At 42.8% G+C, this 26,296-nt stretch overlaps 1 protein-coding gene across 1 annotated transcript in view; it reads left to right on the forward strand.

Moving 5' to 3' along the window:
• The window catches only part of SLC16A3 (solute carrier family 16 member 3), a 35,565-nt gene continuing 9,269 nt past the window's right edge, over positions 1-26,296 (forward strand). Inside the window, exons 1-2 of the mRNA XM_054978741.1 lie at positions 1-148; positions 25,476-25,718. Coding sequence (XP_054834716.1) covers positions 25,496-25,718 — 223 coding nt within the window. The 5' untranslated portion in view covers positions 1-148; positions 25,476-25,495. The remainder of the gene's footprint in view (positions 149-25,475; positions 25,719-26,296) is intronic.

Raw genomic sequence — 26,296 nt, forward strand, 5'->3', positions numbered from 1 at the left:
ATCGCCGCTCCGTCCTGAGCCACAGGCGCCAAATCGCCCCTGGGCTGGAGCCGGCACAGACCCCACCGGACCAGGCACCGACGCAGATCCGACCCGGCCGGGCTCAGCTGGGGTCGCGCAGCCCAAGCGGGCGGCTCGGGACGCGCAGGTACCAAGGCAAGGGGAGCTGTCCGCTGATGATGGGGCGGGCTGGGTCGGAACCTCTCGCCGGGGACCCGCGCAGGTGGCCCCAGTCTCACGCGCGCCAGCCCCGCGGGCCAGCCCTGAGGGCCCCCCACCTCCTCCCCACAGGCAGGGGTTGCCCTCCCTTGCTTGCTCCGGGGCGCACGCCGGATGAGCCCGGGCTGCGAGCGAGTGAGCGAGCGCGTCGCCGAACCCCCTTTTGCGCCCCGGGCGCTCGCCTCCATTCCCTCGGGAGTGAGTTCAAGGGGGGGGGGGAGACCATCCTGGGGTGGGGGAAGCCGAGCCAGGCGAAGGGCAGCGGACCTGCCTGCCCGCCACTCGCCCCTTCGCTGGGCGCCCTGAGGCTGCGGTGGGAGATGCTGGGCAGGGGAGCGGGGAGGCCGCCTGTGTGCAACAGGGGATGGGGGGGGGCAGCGAAGTGGAAGCAGAGAGCCTCCCAGCATCGCATAGACGTGGATAAGCCCCGACGCGGCCAAGCCCCGAGCGCCATGCGGTGCCCCGTCTCCGGCACACAAGCGCCGCCATCCTCCCGCCCCTGACCCCGCGCCCAATGTCGCCGTGACCCGGCCCGGACCCCCGAGGGCCTCCCCGCGCCCCCTTTTGACGCCGGGCCCCACCAGCGCGCCGGCACGGCTGGCGCGCCTCCTCCTCCTCCCCGAAGGAGTTCATTCATTTTCGCGCGCGCATCCCTGAGCAGTTGAGCCGGGTCCGCGGCAGCACAGCCTTCTCTGGCACTCCGGCGCTCTCCCGTTTCTAGGCGATCGAGCCGTCTGTTGTTCTCCGTGGCCCAGACGGATTGGGAGGGAGGGAACCCAGCTGCTTAAGCCCCAAGGACAAGGAGGCCGATGCCTCCCTCCCCGCCCTGAGAGCCTCAGAATCAGCCCCAAGACAAGGCCTCTGCTGAGCCTTGGATGCTGAGGGGATCCAGGCTGGCCGGCTTGCTTTCATGGGCTGAGGAGAGTGGCTTTCAGTTTCTTCACCTTAATTTCTCACTGGAAAGGTTCCCAAAGATGGAGGAAATAACAGCAACAACAACTGCACTTATATCCAGCTCTTCTAGACAGATTAGTGCCTCACTCAGAGGGGTGAACCAGTTAGTATTATTAATATCCCTACAATTCAGCTGGGGAGCTGGGGCTGAGAGGAGGGGCTTCCCCAAGGCCACCTACTGAGCTCATGGCAGTAGTGGGACTTGAACCAGTAGAGTGCTGATTTGCAGCCCAATTACTTACCCATTGTGCTACAGTAGCTAGACTGGAGAACAAACACTGTCACTTGATATTTGTGGATGAGCCTGTCAAAGAGGAAATAAGGATACTGCTGGGGCTCAAAACGACTGGAAAGTCACCTCATTTGGAAGCTGCCCCTTAGCTGTGAAATCAAATAAGCTTGCTTAGGGGTACTCTCATATCCAGAGGCAGTAAAGCCCTGAAAGGCTTTGTGTCCTGTGTGTTGGCCCTCAAGGGATACTGGTTGGCTGCTGTGTGAAACAGGATGTTGGACTACATGGACCACAGGTGTGATCCAGCAGAGCTTCTCTTATGATCTTACATTATTGTTTTCACTCAGTCTTAGTCCTGGCATTGAAAAAACAACAACCCTAGTTCAGATTCAGTTTTGGTTATAATAGTCTTCCGCACTCCCACCTCTATCAATCTTTGCCAAGATCCTCTCATACTTGAAAAGTTAAGTTTTATCAAAGTGATAAAAAAGTCCTGCCCTCTCTCTCGCACAGACACCCTCTTAACAATAGCAAGCCATTTAGCTGTGGCTTCCCACCGCCATCAGTCTTGATCTGAGGTGTCCTTCCTGGTCCGCCACTGTACTCAGCATATGCCTGATTCATCCCCTCCAGCCAGTGCTCAGAGTCTAATGACTAATTTTGTAATATCCCTTTTTTTTTTACTGACCTAGGACATTTACTTGGATTTGAAATACCTTCCTGTTGCCCGTGTAACCAAATGTTCTAGATATCCTGGTTGTATTTCTTGTTTTTCTGCTCCCTTGATGTGGCCTTTTTAAAAGAATAGAAGAAAATTCTAATAAATGAAGAGGACAGATTTCAGTTTGCCTCTCTTTCTTTGAACATTTATCCTGTATTTTCTGGAGTTTGGAGCTTGTTTATTCATTCAGAACATTTAGTACCTCCACAAATGGCACCCAAGGCAATATTAAAGAATATTGCCTAACATCTGTGCTGGCTTCGTTCTTATATTTGGCATCAATTTTTCCCCCCAGTGTATCTGTGACATTTGGTTGCTTTTTAGCTGTATACCCACAGTGATTCCTACCTCTGTTTTGGTATGGTAATGAAGTGAAGTGCGGCATCATCTTATACTGGAATTCCCAGTAAGTTCTATACTTGCACATGTGCATATAGGAACTATGCTAGAGGCAGAGTTGCTGTTTGAAAATCTCATGTGGAGCAGACTTTGGATAATGGATTCACATGTAGGACTGGCACCGTAATTAGAGTGTTCTCATTCTGAGGACATGAGGCAAGGTACATGCCCAGTTTGGGCTGCTAGTGCGGCTTCTCACCTTCTCTGGGCCCTGACACAGTCTATTCCCGCTGAAGGGTAAATTCTCAAGATGCACAGTCGTAGAGCTTGTGACATAGTCTAAAGTGCAGCTCTACTCTGAGAACTGACTGTAAAATGATAGCCTCACTTGACAGCTCTTTTCCCTGGGTATTCAGTTCTCCTCATGACTTGATTTCTGATCATGCAAACATTTGTGCACGTGAAATGCTTGAGCATTGCAAGTCGTGCCCATACAGCAGATTCAGTGTGATCGCTGGCATATAGTTAGTATTCATGTGCAAGAATATTTATAGGACCAAAGGGGTTTAGTTTTATTCATTCTGTTACCTTCTTATTACCAGATTGCAGCACCAGGGATTGAATTGTAAATCACTACAAAAAACAGGACTTTTTAGAACATCAAATACATGGCCCTGACTCTTGCAAAGAGGCAAGCTCTGTTTTTACTTTGGGGTACTTTTGGGTAACTGAGAGCCAGTTTGGTGTAGTGGTTAAGAGCTCGGGACTCTAATCTGGAGAGCCGGGTTTGACTCCCCACTCCTCCACTTGAAGCCCACTGGGTGACCTTGGGTCAGTCACGGCTCTCTGGAGCTCTCTCAGCCCCACCCACCCCACCCATGTTTTGTTGTGGGGATAATAATGACATACTTTGTAAACCGCTCTGAGTGGGCATTAAGTTGTCCTGAAGGGCGGTATATAAATCAAATATTGTTGTTATTATTTTAAACAATGCTTAGTAAGGCAAAGCTAGCAAAATAAGGTATTTAGTTCTAACTAATCTAGTAGTATTTCCAGCACTTGCTGCTGACAGCCCTAGACAGGCACACTTGTAAACCTGCAGCAAGCTGTCTTTATCGGTGAGAGTGTGTATATATGTGTGTCCATGGGAGCAGAAATGCCTGCAGGCAATTATGCACGAAGCCAGAAAGGAGGACAGGGCCAGGCTTTCTGTTTTGTATTGTTTTTTAAATTGAGGTTGTAGTCCTGGCAGTTAGGCAACATCACAGTAACATTAGCGCCACAAACACGCATAGAATGGCTGTTCAAAGATGGTGCAAGGCAGGGATAAGAAACCTTTTTGGGCTGAGTTTCAAAAACACACAGTGTCTACCTGTGAAAATTAGGGTAGCCAGCCTCCAGGTGGTGGCTGGAGATCTGGAAATATAACTGATCTCCAGGCCACAGAGATCAGTTCATGTGGAGAAATCAGGCCAAAATGTGTTTGGTCAATTTATTTTTAGATACTGTATTATTCATGATATAGTATTTGTTTGATGTATATATATACAGTCATTGGATTCTCCATCAATTTTTATGGAATATCCATCTTTGTGTGTATTTTATAGTTTTGATATTTAAACTGTTATACTTTTATTTTATGGTGTTTGTGTACACAATTTGTAATAAATATTAAATTTTTAAACTTTTATAGGTTTAGCTTGACCCTCTTAGTTCATTCTCCTTTTTGGGTTGAGTTTTAAAACCCTTTTCCTTTTGGTTTCTATGGAATTATATCATGCTGAGGTCCTTTCCCTCCCCAAACCCTGCCTTCTCCAGGTTTCACCCCCCAAATCTCTAGGGATTTCCCATCTCGGAGCTGGCAATCCTAGTGAAAATGTTGGTGTGTTGGCAAGGGTGAAGGCTGTCCTTGGCCACGTGCACAGGAAGCCAGCTGAGGCCCAGTGGCATCATCAGTGTCACAGGGCGGGGTTGACCTAAGATCCAGCTGATGGATGTGTGAGCCTGGGAAGTGATGACAAGTGTAAGCCAAGCCCATAGTGGCCCTTGCCTTGACTGCTTGGCCCTGCACGCTGAGTAAAATGGTATGACACATTATTTTGGTGGCCTAACTACCCTAAAAAGGGCTTATGGCTTTTTTTGAATTGGATCATTTTAAGGGCATTGTTCTGATTAATACTCTCCTGCTTTCCTGTGGGCAATCAGAAATGATAATCTTCAGACAGGGCTATTGGATGACATGTTAAAGTGCGGTTGGGTTGGGAAGGAACTTTGTGTTGTCTTTTAGTTAAGGCCCGAACAGTTATGACCATAGTAGGTGTGAGGGCCAGAACGTTATTATGTCCCCTTATACACAACTACTATTCTTTACATCACAGGTATATTTTAAAAAAATGTTAATTCAATGTGTAGTATCTCCTAGGGTGGCCAGTATCCAGGTGATGGATGGAGACCTCCCGGAATTACAACTAATCTCTAGGCCATAGAGATCACTTCCCCTGGACGAAATGGCTTTTGGAAGGTGGACTTTAGGGCATTATACCCTGCTGATATCTCACCACCATCACCCCCAAACCTTGTCCTCTTCAAGCTCCACTCCCAAAATCTTCAGGAATTTCCCAACCCAGAGCTGGCAACCCTAGTACCCCAAAAGGCTCAGGGCAGAGTAGTTCTCTACACACACACCCTGCATTCATTAAATGCATTCTTGCCTTGGCCAATGGAAATCAGTTTTAATAAGTCTTATACTGCTCCCCCCACCTCCCCGTGGCGCAGAGTGGTAAGCTGCAGTACTGCAGTCCAAGCTCTGCTCACAGGACTTGAGTTCAATCCTGGCGGAAGCCAGGTTCAGACAGCCGGCTCAAGGTTGACTCAGGGCCAAGCTACACATGACGAATGACACTTGAACGGCAAGTGGATTGAGTGGAGGGCAAGTGAACAGGGAGAAATACACTTGCTGTTCAAGTGTCATTCGTCATGTGTAGCTTGGCCCTCAGCCTTCCATCCTTCCAAGGTCAATAAAATGAGTACCCAGTTTCCTGAGGGTAAAGTGTAGGTGACTGGGGAAGGCAATGGCAAACCACCCTTTAAAAAGCCTGCCAAGAAAACGTCAACGTCCCCCCATGGGTCAGTAATGACTCGGTGCTTGCACAGGGGACTACCTTTACCTTTTTACCTATACTGCTTCTAGGCCTGAACTTTAACAAGTCTCAAATAAAAAGGAATTTGGAGAGGGGAGACCTGGCAGTCTCTGAGAATGCCTTTCTAATGTATGTACTGAAAGTCTGCATCTGGACTCTGGTCCACCAAGTATACCTCCACTAATTCCAATATCAAGCCTTAAGAAACAATTTCCTTCTATCCTCTCTCAAGGGCCAGTAGTGTAGTGGTTCTGGAGGTCTGTCCTTCTGCAGCATGTGACACAGCTTACTTGCCTTTTGGATCACCTGTAATGTGACCTTTTAAACTCATTTCTTGTCCCACAGGAACTTCTGGCACACAGTCCTATTGTTGTCTTTGCACTTGGTTTGTGAAACACTCTTATTCAAATTAGACATTGATTTCACTGGATTTAAAAGGGTGTAACTCTAGAACTGCACTGTAAGATACTTCATATTTTGAAAGAGTACTTCAAAAAAGCTGTACATAAATACTTTTTCTTACAGCTTTGTATCAAAAAAATTACTTTGGTGCAAGAGTAGGACCAGCCCAATCACATTCTGCAATTGAAAAAAAATGCTATTTGCAATTTCAGAGTGGAACAGTGCTTTCTTGCTTCCCTCCCTCCTGCTCTGTCCTTGAGCCTAGCCAATGATACATACCACCTCTGTTTGGTCAAGTGGATAAGTGTCATTTGCAATACACCAGTTTTGGAGCACTGTTCTTTGAAGTTTGCCAGTGCCACTGATACAAAATGAATCTAACACTTGTGTAAGTCCCCTGTGCTTCAGTTACTCCAAAAGAAATGTCACAGTAAAGGTCAGAGAAAAGAGAAGACTTTAGTGAGTCGATAAAATGTGTTGTCAGATGGGACCAATAAAGTAGATGGGGAGATGACAGGTGAGTTGAAGTTCTCCATTGGATAAAGGGGAATTTCTAGGGGCAGCTAAGAATATGATGAAGAGATATGAATAAAGTGGTCTAAGAAAGGCATTCTTAAAACTTGGAAGAATGAAAAGTAACATATATATATATATAAAACATTTATTTGAATTCTAGTCTTTTACACGTCGTGATTTCTAAATTATATCTTGTTCCATAAACTCAATAAAGGGCAATCACAAACACTCAACAGTACTTCTATGTTTTTAAGATTACTCAGGTCTCTCACTGTCAGTCTTCAGATTTTATACCATCTTTTTGTTAATGTCAGTGGATTATGACTATTTCATTTACTGGCAAGCAATGGATTGCATTCTATCATTTTCCTCTGGAAGAAGATATTCTCTGTGCAGAGTAGTAGACTACTACAACCCAGTATTTCCACTGTGGTTAATAAATTCCAACATGCTTCTGAATTACTCAGCCCTAACAGACAAGGAAGAGTATTGAAAGCAAGCTATATTTAATTATCAGTTTAATTGCATGTTTAATTTTCCTCCAGACAGTGTAAATTTTGGAGTTGCTCCATAAGCTATGGTTAAAAAAACCCCAATCACAATTCTGTTGCTAACATCTTCAATATTTATCATATTTAATTTTGCTCAATTGATAAAGTATCAAATAACAAAAAGGGAATCTTTGAATAGTGTTTTTTTACTTAGACAGGAAGAGAGGGCAGGGAATTTTGTAGATTTTTTTCAGAACAGCATTTGAGATTTATACCCCAAATTCTTCTGAATTTGATTTTAAAGTTGTTTTTACGTGTTTTCATACAAAACTATAATATGATAAAGAAGAGACAGCAAAGCTTCCCAGTTCTTCCTAGTTCTTCCTATTTAATATTAAAGTATCAATAGATGTAAGTTCTAATTTTAATTTCCAAATCCTTTGATTATATAAGCGCCTAAATGGAGTCACACCTTACTAAGCCCACTGAAGTCAAGAGAAGGGTACAATTCTGTTTAGGATTACACCGATAGTATCTCAATTCTCCCACTTTGTTTGCTATTTTTGATAATGCAAGCGGTTTCCACCATCACATCTCTAAACCACATAACTTTTTATTTCTGCTTTTTGCAAGTATTACAATGCATACAAAATATCATACACTTTTAAAAAGATATACTGACGTTGAACATATGTTGGAGGAGGTACATTGCAACAACAAACTGCAGACCCAATTTTAACATGTTTTTATGGCTTTTAAAAAAAAATTGATGTGTTATAATCATTTTGTTTTATTATCTTACCTGTAAGCTGCCTCAAGCAGGTCTCTGGAGATATGGCATAACATTTTAATAAATAAATAAAAATTATTGTGTGTACTTGAAAGTGTGTAAATATCTGTGTGTATACATTTATATACCTGAACCTCTCCACGTGGTTAGAAATTCGGGGGGGGGGGGGAGTATCTAACTGTAGGGATAGATACCTACATGTATAGCCGTTGTACACATGAAGGATTTTTACACGCTTTCAAGTGAATAAGTATAAATCATTTCCCCTGAAATGTCTGAAATTGGCTATAACAAGCAAAAGATGTTACTATTGAAACAATTGGATAATTTTAAAAATATTTATCCCATACTTGTACTGTAATATAGATAACACTTTTCAGTTTTTCAGTAAATATTTTTATATTACTGTGGTACCAAGGAAAGATATATATTGAAACACTTTGTTCTAGTACATTCCACTTCACTTGCATCTATATTTAGCTGTTGAACACTTCAAATATGTTGTATAACAATTTAAAAATTGGGAAAATTAAACGCTCTTTTACTATAGTTTTGTAGAGCTGATAAAGCAACTCTTGAATCTTTTAAAAAAATTCTTCACAAGAAACTCAGCAATTATATTTTGCCATTTTTTCAGTGTATATAAAAGAATTGTCATTCATAAGTTTCCCAACAAAAATAAGATTACTGGTTAAAACATTAATCTTTAAGGCAGAATTTTATATATCTGAGAAAACTCCTACAGTGACCATTTCTTCATATAATCTAATATTGTTCATTGGTGAAATTTTAATTTCAAATAGGTCTTCAATATTGAATGTCAAAAGATTACTAAATATATAATGGATTTTCAGACTGATTTCCAGTTTAAAGAGGATAAATAATGTTATAGTGCAATCCTACATAGAACTACTCCAGTCTAAGCCCAATGACTAAAACAACTTGAATTACTGAATTAACTATCCATATGACTGTATTGTTAGAATCTTTACTGGATCTTAATCTTCAAAAAGATAGCTTTAATATTTGTTCCATAGCCAGACACACTCCTGTATACTGTAATACATTTAAATACTTTTTTGAATAGATGCTTTAGGATTAGCAACATAATCAGTATAAAGACTGTTTTAGAAACATAACACCCTGTTTCTATTCTGGTAATCCTTTCACAGCATCTAATTAAGATCATAAAAGGTTCTGTGCAAACTGTGAATAACAAAGCAGACAATGAATGTCCTGCATGGGATGAAGTGGGCTTTAGACCACAGAAGCTTATGCTAGAATAAAAATGTTGTTAGTCTTTAAGGTGCCACAAGATTTTTTTGCTACAATAAAGTAACACAACTACCCCTCTGGAAATGTAAAAGTGGACAACATTTTCTGGCCCCTTGCTGCAGATTTATTGCTTCTGATTTACTACAAATTGCTTTAATATGGTTTTTAGAAGATTTCTAAATCCACCTCAAAATTCAAACTAAGAACTGCCACTCCACTCAATCAAAAACATTTTTTTCAGCACCAAAGAACATAAAAACCATTTCTTCTTCTGATTATGATTCAAATCTTACTATTAATTCACTTCCAAACTATTCCTATCTCCACCCCAAATTCATTTGTGAAATGGTGGTAATGAACAAGTAACAAGTTCATTTGAATTTTTTTTTAAAAAAAAGAAGGAAGAATAAAACCGAAGGAAAAATAAATAGGAGAGAGAAAAGAGGCTTGGGATCCCGTAATGTGAGACTTTGTTACGATGCTATTCAAAAAAGAAATCTATCTTTTAGGCAGATGTGCATTGGTATACAAGGGAGATTGTGCTAATTTAAAAAACCCACCCCTAAAAATATTGAGATAAACTATAAACGATGGAGTAAAAGAAAAACTAACTCATTTGAAAAACAGCATCCAAAAAGGTCAATGCTTACTTAAATTTCATCTCCAAGAAAACTTGGCAAGAGGAAATCTGCAATGGTACACATACATACAATTAAAATACTTTTTACATCTCAGTTACTTTCAGTACAATCCTAAGAAGAGTTATTCCAGTCTAAGCCCACTGATTTCATTACACTTAAACTGGAGTAACTCTTCTTAGAATTGCACTAGAGTTGCCAGACTCCAGGTGGTGGCTGGAGATCTGGAATTACAACTGATATCTAGGTGACAAAGATCAGATCCTCTGAAGAAAATGGCTGCTTCGGAGGGTAGACTCTGTGGCATTATACCTTGCTGAGGTTCCTTTCTTCCCCAAACTCTAGCCTTCCCTAGCTGCACCGCTAAAATCTCCAGGAATTTCCCAATCCAGAGTGGGCAACCCTAATTCTATACTATAAAACTTCTTGAAACATCAATGGACTTTAGTACTGTCATTGTTGTCACCGTTTTAGATATTTATTTTTAGATGTTTATAATTTTTGTTAGAAAGATTCAATGTACTTTTCCCATGCTATATTTTAGTGAATTCCATAAATATTGGGTTGGATGTAAACACCCCTTTCTGCAACCAAAAAAGTACTTTCATTTACACAAAGCAAGAGGGGGCACTTCCCACCAATTCCTCTTCCTTAGTGCAGACCTCTATGCCATACCCCATGCCATTCCTAAGAGTGTTCGGAATGGAGTGTTTTTTTAAGGGGCACAGGAGGGTACAGTGAGATGGGGAAGCAGGAAAAATCCACTGTGTGAGCTTTGTCTCTGCTCATAGTTCTTTGGATGCAATACATGTAATTCATTCGTTTATTTACTTCATTTCTAGTCTACTTTTGTCACTGAGATTCAAGGTGGATTTCACAATTAAAACCGATGCTAGCAGAGCTGCATACATACAATCCACAATGCTATAAGACAAGATTATAAAATTACAGTAATGCATATAGTATACTATAAAATTGAAGTTTAGCATAAATCGTTCTTTTAAAGAGTGGAACTACATGTTGTAGAGTTACACATACATTTCCCCTGATGTTTTTCTTTTACAAAATGCAGCTACAGTGGCTACAGTATTCCACAGAGGACTGATGAAAGGGGGAAGGGCTCTTTAACCTTTCTGGTCAGTCCATTTCTATTAAAAGTTGCCCCTCTCAAGTTGTTTTTCTTTCCTCACATGGGAAAAGATGTGTGTGTGTGTGTGTGTGTGTGTGTGTGTGTTGTGTGCTGTCAAGTTGCCTCCAACCTATGGCGATCCTATGAATGAGAGACCTCCAAAACACCCTATCATTAACAGACTTGCTCAGATCCTGCAAACTGGAGGATGTGGTTTCTATTATTGAGTCAAGCCATCTCATTTCAGGTCTTCCTTTTTTCCTACTGCCTTCCACTTTTCCTAGAATTATTGACTTTTCCAGAGAATCTTGTCTTATGATGTGACCAAAATATAATACCCTCCGTTTTCTTATTTTAGCTTCTAGTGAGAATTAAGGTTTGATTTGATCTAGTATCCACTTACTTGTCGTTTTGGCTGTCCATGGTATCCACAAAACTCTCCTCTAGCACCACATTTCAACTAAATCAATTTTCTTCCTGTCAGCTTTCTTCACCATCCAACTTTCACATCCCTACATAGTAATGGGGAATACCATAGTCTGGATTATCTTGATCTTGGTTCCCAGAGAGACATCTTTATCTTTAAGGATCTTTTCTACACCTGTTATATTTTCCCTTGCTCAGGGGCATGTTGGCCACTTACTCTACTGGGAAAGATCCTGGTGGGGCACTGCCCTGACCCCTGCCTGTCTCTATGGTGGGACTGGCAAAAAGGAGCCGTCAGCACTTTGCTTGATCCTGCTGGCTGGATTTTCCAGTCTCCAGGTGGTAGCTGGAGGTCTCCCAGAATTATAATTGATCTGCAGGCCATAGAATTCAGTTCTCCTGGAGAAAATGGCTGCTTTGGAGGGGGGGCTCTATGGCATTATACCCCACTCAGGTCCTTCCCCTCCCCAAACCACACCTTTCTAGTCTCCACCCCCACAAATCTGTTGAAACTGAAATGAAATACTGAGGAAAAACAAGAATAACAACAGGAATAGTACACCTTGAGAGCAGAGATGTTGTTTGTCTACAGCAGGGATTCCCACTCTTTTGATACTACAAGCACCTTTGGAATTTAGAAAGGGGGTGACCCCAAAAATGGCTGCCACTGGAGTCAAACACAATACTTCCCTCCTAACTTTGCAAAAGAATGACAGACTGGGAATAAAAAGAGAGTAAGGGAAGTCGGGGGAGAAGTAAGGGAGAAAGAGAACGCAAAATAAAAAGAAGGCATGCCTGAAAGAAAGATGGAACCACAAACCTGGATGCTTACTGGTCCTCCCGATACTCCAGCGGCTGCTGCTGTTGCATCTGTGGAAACCACTTTCATGTGAATAAGGGCAACCAATAACAAGCCCTGCCTAACAAAGACCTGCCCACTTTCTGACAAGCTTGGCAGGCGCCATGCTAGAGAATAGTGGGAACTGTGGCACCCATAGGCACGATGCTGGAAACCGTGGCCTACAGACAGAGTATCACCAAGTAGGCTGAGACTCTGAACATTAGTGGAACTATTTTTTTATGTAATAGCCAAGACAATTAAAAATTTGTTTTCTTATTTAAAAACAATCACCAAAATTATAAGCTTTAATCTTTGCATCCCGACTTTGTGCTACACAGCTAAGGCGTGTTTCTGTCAACCAATCCACTTTGCTTAAAACACTTGTACTTGTGCCACAAGTTCTTTTTATACACACATGCAGCGATTGTCAAAGACTAATCAGGCTAGGCTACATACACTTCAGTTACTGAAACTGGCGGCCAAGAGCGGTTTTATTCGATTGATGGGTCCCATAGTGAGCCAGCCAGTCAAACACACCCGAAAAAACACCCACAACTGAGTCAACATGAAGCAAATGCCTCCTCCCTCCTTACTATTCCTACCTCAGTTTCTAAGGCAACAGTCTAGGCAACAGAGCACACCTTTGGAGGGGAGGCAGAACTTCCCCCCACTTTGCTAGGTAAGGATATCATAGATATGCATGCATGTGTGAGCGTATGAGGATTCTGGGCAGAGTGGGTGAGGATGTGGGAGGCTGCATGAAACTGGATCATTACATATAGATATTTGACTCAGTGCAGTCGCCTGTTTCAGATCATGTCCTGTGCAAATATCCTGCAAGCCAATTAGTTGGTTTCCTGGCTTTTGTGGTGTTGCTTTTTCTAATTTATTTGGGCTAGATTTGTTGACTGAAATGTTTTCTTCTTAAAGTAAGGCATCATTGGCCGTCTAGGACAGCAGTGCTGTTATCACAACAAGGAATAAGGCTCAGGGTTAAGGTATAACCAGAAGAAGGTGGTTTGAAACATGAGATATAAGTGGCAGTTTGGGATTTGTTCTTCTGTGCACTTTATAGAGTGGGCAGTGGAAGTGTGGGGTAGATGTCTGTTGCATTTACCTGGAGTGCCTAAGCATTCTAGAAGTCTGATCCAAGGCAACCCGCAGAGACTTTAGGAATTTCTCTTGGTTGGACTTTACTAGCGTTCTTAAAGGAAAAATTACTTTCCTTTAAGAGAGGGAGCTGAGATCACAAATTGCGGTGAAGTCAGTTTTATCCACGTTGTATATAGCTAATCCAAAAGGGCTTGATGATAAACGAAGTCCCTTCTGCGTCTCCCTGCGTGCACAACCGCCTCAATTTTTGAGCCGAATATTTTATTTTACTGCAGCGACGATACTGTTGATGGAAACACCATATCTGTGTCTATCTATCTGTCCATCGTATTCAAAGGGAAAAGTCATTAGGAGTTTGATTCTAGAAGGTGAAAACGTTTTCCATTGCGAGGATTATATCTGTTGATGGCCGTCAGAGTTGCGGGTCCCCAAATACAAGAGAGGGGAACGGTAGAACGAGACCTCGCATCCCATACACCCCCTCTCCCCACAGCCTCGCGGGCTACAGCCGGCGATCAGACTTGCAAGCGCCCCAGCCAATCAGGCTGTGTTCTTATACATGTGTATCCGCTTCGCTAGCTCTGTCCATGCGTTGTTTCTGGGTGCGTGTTTTGTTCGTTTGCTGCTGCGGTCAAATCAGAAGCAGAGTCCCTCGAAGGGGTTTTTTTTTTAAAGAGAGGTCAAGCGTTTAGTTAGGATTCCTAAGAATTATTACTTTTTTTAAAAAAAATCCCACTTGTAGTAAACAAGTAGCAAGAAACGCAGCGTATAGTATTGTGGCTCTTCTTTTCTGCAAACAGGAGCAAAAGGGAAGAGGACGGCAGGCTGAGCCGCTTCCTTTCGCAACATTACGGCTCGCTCTCTTTCTCTCTCAACGCGGAGGCGCGTATCCTCTAGTACTTACGGTGCCGGCGCCTCTCGCCCTCCTCGCTCTGTCACGTCCTTCACGTCTGCCTGCAGAGGGGCGTTCCATAATCGGTCCAGCCTGTGTGATCCGCTCGTGCAGTTGGGGCTAAGGCGGGCAGGGAGCCGCACGGGAGGAGCCTGGTTAACCCAGGCGGTGGGAGGAAGGGTTCCCGTTACGGTGCTCCCGAAAACCAGCTGGTCGGGAGCCGGCATTGCGCTCTGCAGGGCCGTGCTGGCGGCCGCGGCGCGTGTGCCTTGGCGTGCAGCGTTTCCAGAATAACGTGGTAGTGAGCACTGAAATCAGTAAAGAGTTCAGTAGCACCTTTAAGACTAACCAACTTTATTGTAGCAAGCATTCGAGAACCACAGCTCTCTTCGTCAGAGAGAGCTGTGGTTCTCGAAAGCTTATGCTACAATAAAGTTGGTTAGTCTTAAAGGTGCTACTGAACTCTTTACTATTTTGCAACTACAGACTAATACTCCTCTAACTCCTCTAGATATATGACCATTGAAATCAGAGATGCTTTAGGCTGATCCTGCACTGGGCAGGGAGTTGGACTAGATGGTCTGTATGGCACTTTCCAACTCTATGATTATTTCTGGTCCACGAGATCTTTATAAACATTGCATTAGCGCATAGCCTTTGCAAACACCACCACCAAGAGAAAACGCCAAGACAGTCAATATCAGTTAAAATCTCTGCGAGATCATTGCATAGGCTCGGCTGGACGTTTCCGGCGAAGTTTTCCGATTGACGCTGCAATCCTAAAGACATTTTCCTGTGACTAAGCTCCACTGACTAACGTGGGACTTAGTCCTGAGCAGGATAGCTTGATTGTTTTAAACTGACAGGAAGGAATGGCTTGTTTCCTTTACATTATGTGGTGCTGTATTATGCACTAAATAAATCAGGGCTCAGACCAGGGTTTCCTCTGTAAAAGGAGAGGTGCCAAGAATATGTTGCTTCCTAACTGCTGAGGGATTCAGTTAATATTCTCTTACTGCTGATAGCACGTACAGCAGTGTTTGCAATATGGTTGCTATGATGCCAACCGATATATTTCTTAGGGCCTCACTTGCTTCCTCAAAACACATCTTTCCCAAATCAAAGAGCTAATTCTGGCTTCTGCCTAAGAGCCCAGGACACATCACTTTGGGGTCTTCTGGGGGGTGCCCATAAAATTGCCATTATAGGAGGATGTTTGGCTTAGAACCTTCCAGCATTCTGTCAGCGCCCCTTCAACGTGGCCATTTAGTTATCACTCTTGCCTCTCATGGCAGCCATTTTGTGGTGGCCTCCACAGATCTCGCACAAAATTCTAAAAGCATCCTCAAGCTCAGCAGTGTTGGGAGACCATTACTTAGAGTTGCCAGAAACCTGGAGAAAAAACATGCTGTCCCATTAATAGAGGTTCAATTGAATTTGTTTATAAGGTGATGTTATTTACCTTCATGCCATGAAAAACTTCAACTGCCCATTTCTTCACATTAACCCTCTATTAAAGGGGCAAGACATTTTTTTTCTCCGGGCTCTTGGCAACTGTACGGTCTTGCGGATGCTATAAGATGTTATGTACTTTTTTTTGGTTTTATATGATTGTACCTAGATTTCTAATAAATTTACAGGTCTACAGGTCATAATAGGAATATTGGATTTGGATGGAGACAATTTGGGTTCAAACCAGTGTTCTGCCAAGAAACTTTGGGTGACCTCAGGTGAGGTACAGTCTCAGCTCACCAGGTTGTGAAGATATAAAAAATACATGTGTTGTTTCCCTGAGCTCCCTAGAAGACAATACAAATGTAAGAAATAAAGGACCTTGGTTCTTCTGAGGCTTACTTAGACTACAAACCAATGGGAATTACTTCCAGGGAAACAACTAAGATTGACTTCCAATTAAACATGCACTGTGCTTGGCTCCAAAGGTGTCATTCTGCAGAATGGCACTATTGTGATTTTTGCTTATTACCCCATTCTGCGGCAGATTCCCCCCTTTGCTCCCCTCCCTTTCCTGAGTAGAAATTGGGGGAAACTGCAGTTGGAGTGGAGAATGGGTAAATCCTACTCCTTTAGCAAAACTTAGGATCCAGCCATACAGGTTAGTCTGTGAATGGCAGAAGACAAAAGGTGGCGAGAAGAGTCAAGTTGAGGCTTGATAAAGGAGTAACAAGGAATAATTAGATGCCCAGTTTTCAGTTGTGAGGTTCTTAACTGGTTTTTATTTCTTTCACAATTCAGTAGAGCTTAACGTAGTTCATTTTGACTCCTCAAATCTATTGACACTGTGGGGAAAGACTGGAAATTACATCTGGTGACGTCCTATTAAAATGGATCTGTCTCCAGAAATTTGGAATATGTTTATTATACCCATTTGGGGAAATTCCTGGGTGGCTATTCCTGGGTTTACAACTACTGCAGTTGTGCTGATTAAGGTCATGGCTTCTTGGGTAAGTGCTCGGCAGAGTCTCCAATAAGAGAGTTCTCTTACAGCCGTTTTATCCCCATGTCAACCCACCTTGGTTCTTGTTCAGCGAAGATTAGGCCTACATCCACAATGAATATCCAAAAGGTGTATTTGTTTCTGGAAATGGTAAAGGAACTCAGATAAGAGGGCTGTAATGTAAGGAAGCAGTCTCAAAGAGATGCATCAGTAAAGGGTAGAGAGATACTATAGAGTTTATTACTATTGCTCTAAGTATGATAGAGTGTAGACTCTGTATTATTGCTGTAAATATAATCCTACTGAGTAGATCCTATGTTTAATATATCAGAATTAATCATGTTTCAACGTTTCTTCATCTCTGTATTGGATTTCTGCTGGCTTTAAATCTTTGCAAATTGGCATGTATATTTCCTATACCTCCATATCCTGAGTGAGCCTGATCTCATCAGATCTCAGAAGCTAAGCAGGGTTGGCCGTGATTAGTAATTGGATGTGAGATCTCCAGCAAAGATTAGGGTTGCAGAGACAGGCAATGGCAAACCACCTCTGTTAGTCTCTTGCTATGAAAACTCCACCGGGGGTTGCCATAAGTCAGCTATGACTTCAGGGCCCTCTCCACCACCACCACCCTCAATTACATGTGTATTAAAATGTCTTTGAAATTGACTGTACTGATTCACGCTGTGTAATCCGCCTTGAGTCTCAGTGAGACAGACTATAAATAACATAAATAAATAAAAATATTTCAGAATCTGTGTGAGAAGCAATAAAGGAACTGTGGTTCAGATTAAAACAAGTCACATGGATCTTAAAAAGTTTATTTTTTGGAATATAACTATCTACAGAACAGACTCTGCCTTAATTGAAATGTGGCACCTATATTCTTCTATAAAGATCTACAAAGGAGTTCATTATCATTTTTTTGCGTTAAATTAAACCTCAAATTACACAGATTCTTAGCGTGGTTGCCTTTGGGAAAGAATAATTTGTACAGCAAAGGGAAAGAAGATCAGCATGATATTTGTATTAATATTTATGTTTTAGAGATGAAAATGGGCAGGAACAGATAGATAAAGTACAGGCAAAGCATAGGAATTGTGGAAGAAAATTTCACTACATCACTGCAGAGAACATTCAGTGTTTCAAATGATAGGGAGAGAAGATGAGAACAGGGAGTCTCAAGATGAAGGATGGTATGAAAAGAGAATCGATGGAGCGTTCAAATTGTAAAGGAAAAAATCAGGAGGAATCAAGAGTGTAGGAGGGGGTACTTGAATGGGGAGATTTTTAAAGTAAGGGATGACCAAACAGAAAAGAAGAGCAGTGAATGGCAGGTTTTAATGCTGTTTTCTTTGGCTCACACAGTCTCTTTAAAAACCTTCACATCTAGTTTGACCCTTAGAGCAGGTCATTTCCTGGTGACCCAAGCTTGTGTGGGTGTGTTGAGGTGCAAAAGGAGAAGGTAAACCACTCTGTATTGGAGCTCAGAAAAACAAAGAATATTTATTTCCTTCAGTTATAATCCTCCTTTTTTACTCAATGGGAACTCAAAGTGGCTTACATTGTTGTCTCCATTTTATCCACACAACCCAGTGAGGTGGGTCAGGCTAAGAGAGAGTGACTGAGCTTCTATGGCAGAGTGGAGATTCAAACTTGGGCTTCCCAGATCCTAGTCCAGTACTTAATCACAACACCCCAATGCCTTTGTCGCTCTTTAAAAATTAGTGTAACATACTCTTTGTTGCATATTATAATTGCAAACAGCTGGGCTATTTTAGAGTCCCAACCTGAAGTTTTCAAGCATTCTTTAAAGGCTGCCTCACATAAAGCAATTTTTCTTTTCATATCCATTTATTTAAATAGAGATGGACTGCGGTGTGGATGGGGAGAACAGTGAACATTTTCTGTTGCTAGAATCTGTTATTCGTAAATCCCATTTACCTCAATATTTCCAGTGATAGATGTGTACGCGTGCGTGCGTGCGTACACGTGCATGCTATATTTTCCTTTACTTAGAAAGTCTGGTCACTTACCCCAAAATGTCTGATGCTTCCCTGAAGAAGTGAAGAAGAAAGCAGTAAATACTGGTCAAGATGGGCATGTACTTGCCTTTTTGTGGCAGTCATAATCTTGTTGTATTGTAAAAATCAAACACAATGTGGCCTCTCTAAGACTTTGGGCCTAACCACAATACACTTTTCTGAAGTACATTATTAGGCCAGACCATAGGGCTGCCAGACCCCCGGTGGGGGCGGGGGATCCCCCCTCCCCCTCCCCTACTTACCTGGCCAGCTGGGGGGGCGCGCCCCTTCCATGCGTGCCCCCCTGCGGTGCTGTGCGCCCCCGTGCACAGCAGCAGCCAGGATCAGGCCTGGATCAGGGCCACTGCGGGGCGTGGGAGCGTTCCTGCGCTCTGCAGGGGCCCACAATGGGCCCGATCCGTGCCCATTTTGGCACAGATTGGGCCCGTTTTGGGCTGCTGCAAAGTGCAGGAGTGTTCCTGCGCTCCACAGCAGCCCCCAACGGCGCAAGCCAGGGGGCTGCGTGATGACGTCACTTCAAAGTGACGTCATCATGCTTGGAGCACACACGCACCCTCCCCCCCAGGTAAGAGCCAGGTCCCAATCTCCCACTGGGAGATTGAGGGGGCCTGGCAACCCTACCAGACCAACATGCATGGTGTGAGAATTCTGTGTTTCCCAGATGTAGACAGGCTTGATTTGAATTGGGATGAGGGAGTGCAGGGAGAGGGAGTCCCCCTCCCCCATTATATATTGAGATTAACAGCTTTTTATTATAGTAAACATCTTTATTGGAAGCTGAAAGCAGATAGACGACACTCAGGCTCAAAAGTAACTAATTTATACTTGCAGAAACCACACCCACTTTTAACAACAACCAATACAAGGTAAGCAGCTAGAATTAGGGCTGCCATCCTCCAGGTAGTGGCTGGAGATCTCCTGGAATTACAACTGGTCTCCAGGCCACAGAGATCAGTTCACCTGGAGAAAACAGCTACTTTCAGGGGTGGACTCTATGAACTTATGCTATGCCAAGGTCCTTTCCCTCCCCAAACCCCACTTTCTCCAGGTTTCCCTCCTCCCCCCCCCCGCCCCACACATACCTCCAGGAATTTCCCAACTTGGAGCTGGCAACCCTAGCTAGAATCCTTCATTTGCATGAACTATATACAAAGTAATTACTTGCAGCACAGTGATTGGACTATAAGGCAACAGTTATGATTAGCCGTTACCGACACAAAAGACCAATAGTCTCGTAGGCCTCAGGAGCCTTCGTTCCTATTCAAGCAATACATAACATCCCCCTCCCCCCCCCCACCCCAGGTTTTCTTGGCCTGAAAAAGCCGTAGAAAACTGCTTCATCTCGGCAATTTAACATGTACAGATGTACTATAAATGTCCCCAGTGGGGCAAATAGCTGTTCCCCATGGTCATTTCAGACCTAAGCCCCCCCTGAGAGTACTGACAAAACGTGTCTCTCAAAAGGCTTCCTAAGGGAAGATAAGATGATGTAATGTGATGTGAAGGGAGCCCTTTAGATGAGTCAGTTGGGTATCAAGTTTCACTGTCATAGCAGACAATAGGCCATATTCTAAAAGTGAAAAGTACTGAGGAGGAAAACCCTGTTATCAAACAATGACTTTCACGGGGATGCCTGTCAAATGTTCTACGCATGCTGTGTGTGCACACAGTGAACAAGTTCTAGTATTTGGACTTCTGTCTGTTAGTGTTAAGCATAATGGCTTTAGGATAAGAACAAACAGCTATCTGATTAAAGGTGGGTGCATGGTTGGCTATAAGTTGCTTTGGGGACAGAATGGCCCCTTTCCTTCAATACAGAGCCTGGTTTAAAGGGAGGTGTCTTCAGGTTTCCTGAAACAAGAGTGTATGTTTCAGAGGTACTACTTAGTAGTTAATCTTGAGTAAAACTCCAAGGGAATTGATAGATCTATCTGTCATGTCCCATGCATTGTAGCAAAATTGTCTCTCAGCTTAGCCTATCTCAAGGTTATTATAAGGGCATAATGGGGGGGGGACGGGACTAAGTATGCCAGTCTGAACTTGGAGGACGATCAGGACCAAAATATAATAAAATATACAAACAAAACCTTTTGAGTTCTGTCTGGCTCACAGAATGAGTTAGAACATATGAGCAATATAATGATCAGTTCTCAGACAATTTAATTGGCAGGCAGACTGTACGTGTGAGAATGCCAGTAGTTTCATTCTTTTTGGAGAAACATCTTCTAGATCTCTGAGTTTTCCTAGTTTGAAGCCATTTTTCTTAACAAAAGCAGAAGCTCCGAAGATAGATGTATATCTTTGTTCGTTTATTACTATTTTTGTTTGTTCAGCTTCTTGTGACAGAGTTGATTCAATGCATGCTCTTTTTTCTAGATAAAAAAGTCACACTGCTCTTTAGCAGTAAGCATTGATTCATTTAACAATCCAGCTGCCTACTTGCAGATGGAAATTTGACTGACAGAAGCATACACTGTGTTGAAGTGCAGGCGGAGAACCTTAGGCAACCTTTACCGTATTTCAGCACGGAAGATACAAGTGAGAAATGTGTACAGGAAATGACACAGTGAAATGTCATTGATGGTAACGGTGATTTCTTTGCAGATTGGGTAAGAACTTGCAGTATGTGGGGAAATAAAACGTCTTGGGCTTCTTGTTGCAGTCATAAAATGTAACTTGCAAGCCTTATCGTGCCATAGCAGTACCCTCAGGCAGTTGCCAACTCATGACCATCTTAAGAATCTTTTTGCTTTCCTGGAAGAAGGTATTCTTGGGCTGGGATTGAAGATCTACTTCAGACACGCCCATGTCTTTTTACTTCCCCCCCCCTTTGAACAGCATACACTTTGCCTTGTCACGAACTGCTTTCAAACTATTTCCTTTGTTTCAAAACTTGTTTGCATTAGGGCACAGGAGGGCAGGTCTGCTACTCTTCAGGAAACATAAGCCCCATGGCTCCCTAGGGCTAGTGGGAGTGAGTTGCACAATTTCTTTGGATCCCACCCCTTATATTTTCTACAGCTTGTGGCTTTTATACTTGTTTCATGTTCTCTCTTTATGTGGCTTGGGTAGCCTGTGTGTTTAATTGTAATTGAATCTTCCCGTAGACATCAGGAGATGATGAAGGAAAAGCATTTGGATGTTTTCCTTCTGTAAAAGCAGCTCCATGCAATGAATCTGCAGTGGCAGGCTCTGCCAGGTTTATTTCTGGAGTTTGAATGTTAAATTCTTTTCTTCCAAGCTGTGTGGAGTACTGGGCCTAAATGTCACAGAAAGGACTCTGAATGATCAGGCATTCAGCCCTCAGCTGTCTAGACACCATTGGCTTCAAGTTCATATTTATACCCAGGACTTGCAGGACATTTATCATAGGAACAAAGCACAGAATGATCCTTATGTATAATAGCCAAGGGGTGCCACCATGTGGATCAAAACATCCACGCAATGGGGCCAGCCAAGGCTAAGATACAGGTTTCTGATAAACAAAAAAAGAGGTTACAGACTCCTCAAATGACAACAGCAATGTGTGCACATGCAGAGACATCACAAAAACATTCCACAAAATTCAGGTGTCCACTGCCATAAGGAGTGGTGATGGAGCAGGAGTCAGGGGTAGGAGAAGAGGAAAAAGCAGACTGCTACGGCTGTGGTGGGGAAGCAGAGCTGGCAGGAGCGGCAGGTTTGAAAAAGCAACAGCTGGCAAAGCAAAAGGAGAGGGGAGGAGAAGAAAGTAAAATGAGGGGAGCGGGCAGATATGAAACCAGCAGGATGTGAAGTAGTGCCGTAGGTGTGTGTGGTGTGGGGGGAACTGGGGCTAGCAACAATGTGTGTGGGAAGCAGAGACTGTGGGGGAGAGGGGCAGCAGGGCAAAAAGAATGGGATTTCTTCTTTCCCCTTACGCTCCCCCTTAACACTGTATCCTGTAGTAAACAGGGTGCCCTCATGTGTATGACAAAAGCTGCATGATGATACTACCCACAGACAAAGTAGAGGTTTCTGCCTACTCAGGGGACTCTCCAGGTGTGCAGAAAAATATGACTATATCAATTAGCTTACCAAAAAAAAAATCTGTAAAAACTGTCCGAATAAGAACTGAAAATGCTGCAGAGGGATGGAGTATTGAGAGCACCTGAGCATCAGGAAAGGGGGGAAAGAGGGGTGGGGAGCAATCAGAAAGGTTATTGAATCCCTGTGGGGTGTTTTGAGGGGGCAGAGGGATATTTCCAAATTCTCCCCACCTCTTCCATGTGCGTTATAATATCCACACTTTTGATTGTCCTGTGAGAAATAGGTGCTGCTTAGCAGGAGATCCCTTTCTGCAGCAAGTAATAGGTATTCACTGTCTTTGGATCTTGACTAGGAACTTGGGAAGTTCAGTGGTTTTGCCATTAGCTAAACAGAAAACCTGGACCATTTTGGAGAAGTCGATTTAGCAGAGAAAAATGTAGATGTATTTTAACTGCTCGTGATTTAGAAAAATATGAGCAAAGAAGCTAAACCACACAACTAAATCTTTGCTCTCATGTTACTGAATTCAAATGCTTTTTACAAGTTTGCACATATAGTTCTCTTCGAATAAGTGAATGACAGGTAGCTCTCTACCATGTAGAACACAGCAGGCATTTACCTGTATTCAGAGGTGCAGGCAGGCAGGTGAAGCCCCAGAAGAGAGAACAGAATAGCAGCAAACATGACCCATTTCTGCTTATAAAGAAACAGGGAAGTTTTTCCCATGTCAGTGCCCTGATGGATAGAAAGTGGAAACTGCACAGAAACACCTATCAGGATGATCCTCTTTGGCAGGCATATCTGCTAACTCTTCTGGTTGGCATTCTTTGTCAGTTTATCTGTCCTTTCCTCTTGCTACCCTTCCACTGCTTTTGCATCATGCAACTGTGAAAGGCAGATAGCAAAGCACCAAAGTAATTTCTGAAGATTTCCAGTTTTAGAAATCCAATTCAGTATATTCAACAAAGAACAGAAGAGATTTGGTTCAGGTTTAATTTCCAAATATGTATCCCTACAATACACCCCAAATTAATCAGAAATAGTCAGTTGGAATATTTATCCTTTGGAGTACATCTTCATAAAAAGCCATCTCTTAATAGTTTTCAGCTTATTCACGCTTGTTTCTACCTTTGTCCAAATTGTTTTTGTTTCCTTTGGATTTCCCACTTTCTGTTCCACTTTCCAAGCATTACAACTGAACAGATATTAACATTTTAAAAACAATCTCCAGTAGTTAAGGTATGTCACAGAACCCCATGGAAAGTGGAGACAAAATTGTTTTTGCTTCCTTTGGATTTCCCACTTTCTGTTCCACTTTCCAAGCATTACAACTGAACAGATATTAACATTTTTTAAAAAATAATCTCTGGTAGTTAAGGTATGTCTCAGAACCCCATGGAAAGTGGAACAGAAAGTGGGAAATCCAAAGGAAGCAAAAACAATTTGGACAAAGATAGAAACAAGCGTGAATAAGCTTAGAAAAGGATAGCTTTGCTTTTCATACCAACTTTATTGTAGCATAAGCTTTTGAGAACCACAGTTCTCTTCGTCAGATGCATGGAGGATATGAAGAAACTGGCCAAAGATATATAGGTGGTGAGGGGAGGGGGGAGCAGATGCAAACCAGTTGCAAAAGTCAAGAAGGAGATGGAGTGCACAATTTAGGTTGGGTATGACCCCTCCCCTCCATAGCTGAATCTGAATGGAATGCCTGAAATGGACACAAATCTGACATTAAAACGTCAATATCTAGAAACCAGTAGAACACTTCACTCTACCAGACCACTCCATCAAGGACTTAAAGGACACCATAGTTCAACAGAAACATTTCAAAAGCAGAATCCAATGGGAAGCTGCTGAATTGGAATTCATATGTAACTTTGACTCAATCAGACTTGGATTGAATAGAAAAAAGTCCAGTAGCACCTTTAAGACTAACCAACTTTACTGTAGCATAAGCTTTCAAGAACCACAGTTCTCTTCGTCAGATGCATCTGACAAAGAGAGCTGTGGTTTTTGAAAGCTTATGCTACAGTAAAGTTGGTTAGTCTTAAAGGTGCTACTGGACTTTTTACTTTTTTGCTACTACAGACTAACATGGCTAACTCCTCTGGATTGAAGAGAGACTCTGGATGGTTATCTCATCATCAGAAGTAACTGCCTTTCAGGCATTCCATTCAGGCATTCCATTCAGAGAGCCAGTTTGGTGTAGTGGTTAAGAGCGCGGGACTCTAATCTGGAGAGCTGGGTTTGATTCCCCACTCCTCCACTTGAAGCCAGCTGGGTGACCTTGGGCTAGTCACGGCTCTCTGGAGCTCTCTCGGCCTCACTCACCTCACAGGGTGTTTTGTTGTGGGGATAATAGTGACATACTTTGTAAACCGCTCTGAGTGGGCATTAAATTGTCCTGAAGGGTGGTATATAAATCGATTATTATTATTATTATTATTATTATTATTATTATTATATTCAGCTATGGAGGGGAGGGGTCACACCCAGCCTGAATTGTGCACTCCACCTCTTTCATGACTTTAATTTGCATCTACTCCCCACTCCCCTCACCACCTATATATCTCTGGCCAGTTTCTTCATACCCTCCATGCATCTGACGAAGAGAACTGTGGTTCTTGAAAGCGTAAGCTGCAATAAAGTTGGTTAGTCTTAAAGGTGCTATTTTGCAACTACAGACTAACACGGCTAACTCCTCTGGATCTTTGCTTTTCATGGTACATTCTGTTATTTGGCGTGTACTGTACTACTGGTCTGTACTGTATAACAACAGTGATATGGTTTTTCCTGTTACTGGTGGGCTCTGTAACCACTGCTTTTTCCTCCCATTTATGTCTTAGGAAGCTGATATACTCTCACTATGGGAGCTGTGGTAATTGATGATGGTCCAACTGGAGTTAAAGCCCCAGATGGCGGCTGGGGCTGGGCTGTTCTCTTTGGCGGCTTCGTCATTACTGGCTTCTCCTATGCCTTTCCTAAGGCCATGAGTGTCTTTTTCAAGGAACTGATTCGGGAGTTTGGTGTTGGATATAGTGACACGGCATGGATCTCCTCCATTCTGTTGGCTATGCTTTATGGAACAGGTAAGTCTTTTTATTATTTGAAACAGAAATAAAGAGATCAAAGGGGCATTTCATTCTCAGATAACTCTAGATGACTTTAGATAAAATTGATCCCTGAGCCTTTGTATCTCAGTCAGAGGTGGATGGATTGAAGCAAAGAAGGAAGTCAGAATGTAGAGGTACAGAAATTAGCATCTCAACACACCAAATAGCTTCCTTACAGACTAGTAAAAGTATTGCTTCCATATCTTCATCCCTGTCTGTGAAGAACCACACTAAATTAATAAATTACCCTAAAAATGTATGAACATTAATCTCAGTCACCCATAAATCTGAAAAGGGGCCCCACAACCTGTACAAAGTAAAGACTTATTATCTTGCTGATTAATGTAGATTCTAAAATCTTGATCATTCCTTGTGGATAAGCATTAAGAGGTAAATCCCACATCAGTTCCTAAAATCAAGTAGGCTTCGTTAGAAGAATCCAGAATTCAGACAACATGAGAGATACTTTCCCTGGCAAAATTTAAATTAGAACCAGCAGTTGTCCATTCTCTTGAGGCCAAAAAGGCATTTGATAAGCTAAAGAGGCATTTTTC

This window comes from Eublepharis macularius, chromosome 4 (assembly GCF_028583425.1).
Source record: "Eublepharis macularius isolate TG4126 chromosome 4, MPM_Emac_v1.0, whole genome shotgun sequence".
In the NCBI taxonomy this organism is placed as follows: domain Eukaryota; kingdom Metazoa; phylum Chordata; class Lepidosauria; order Squamata; family Eublepharidae; genus Eublepharis; species Eublepharis macularius.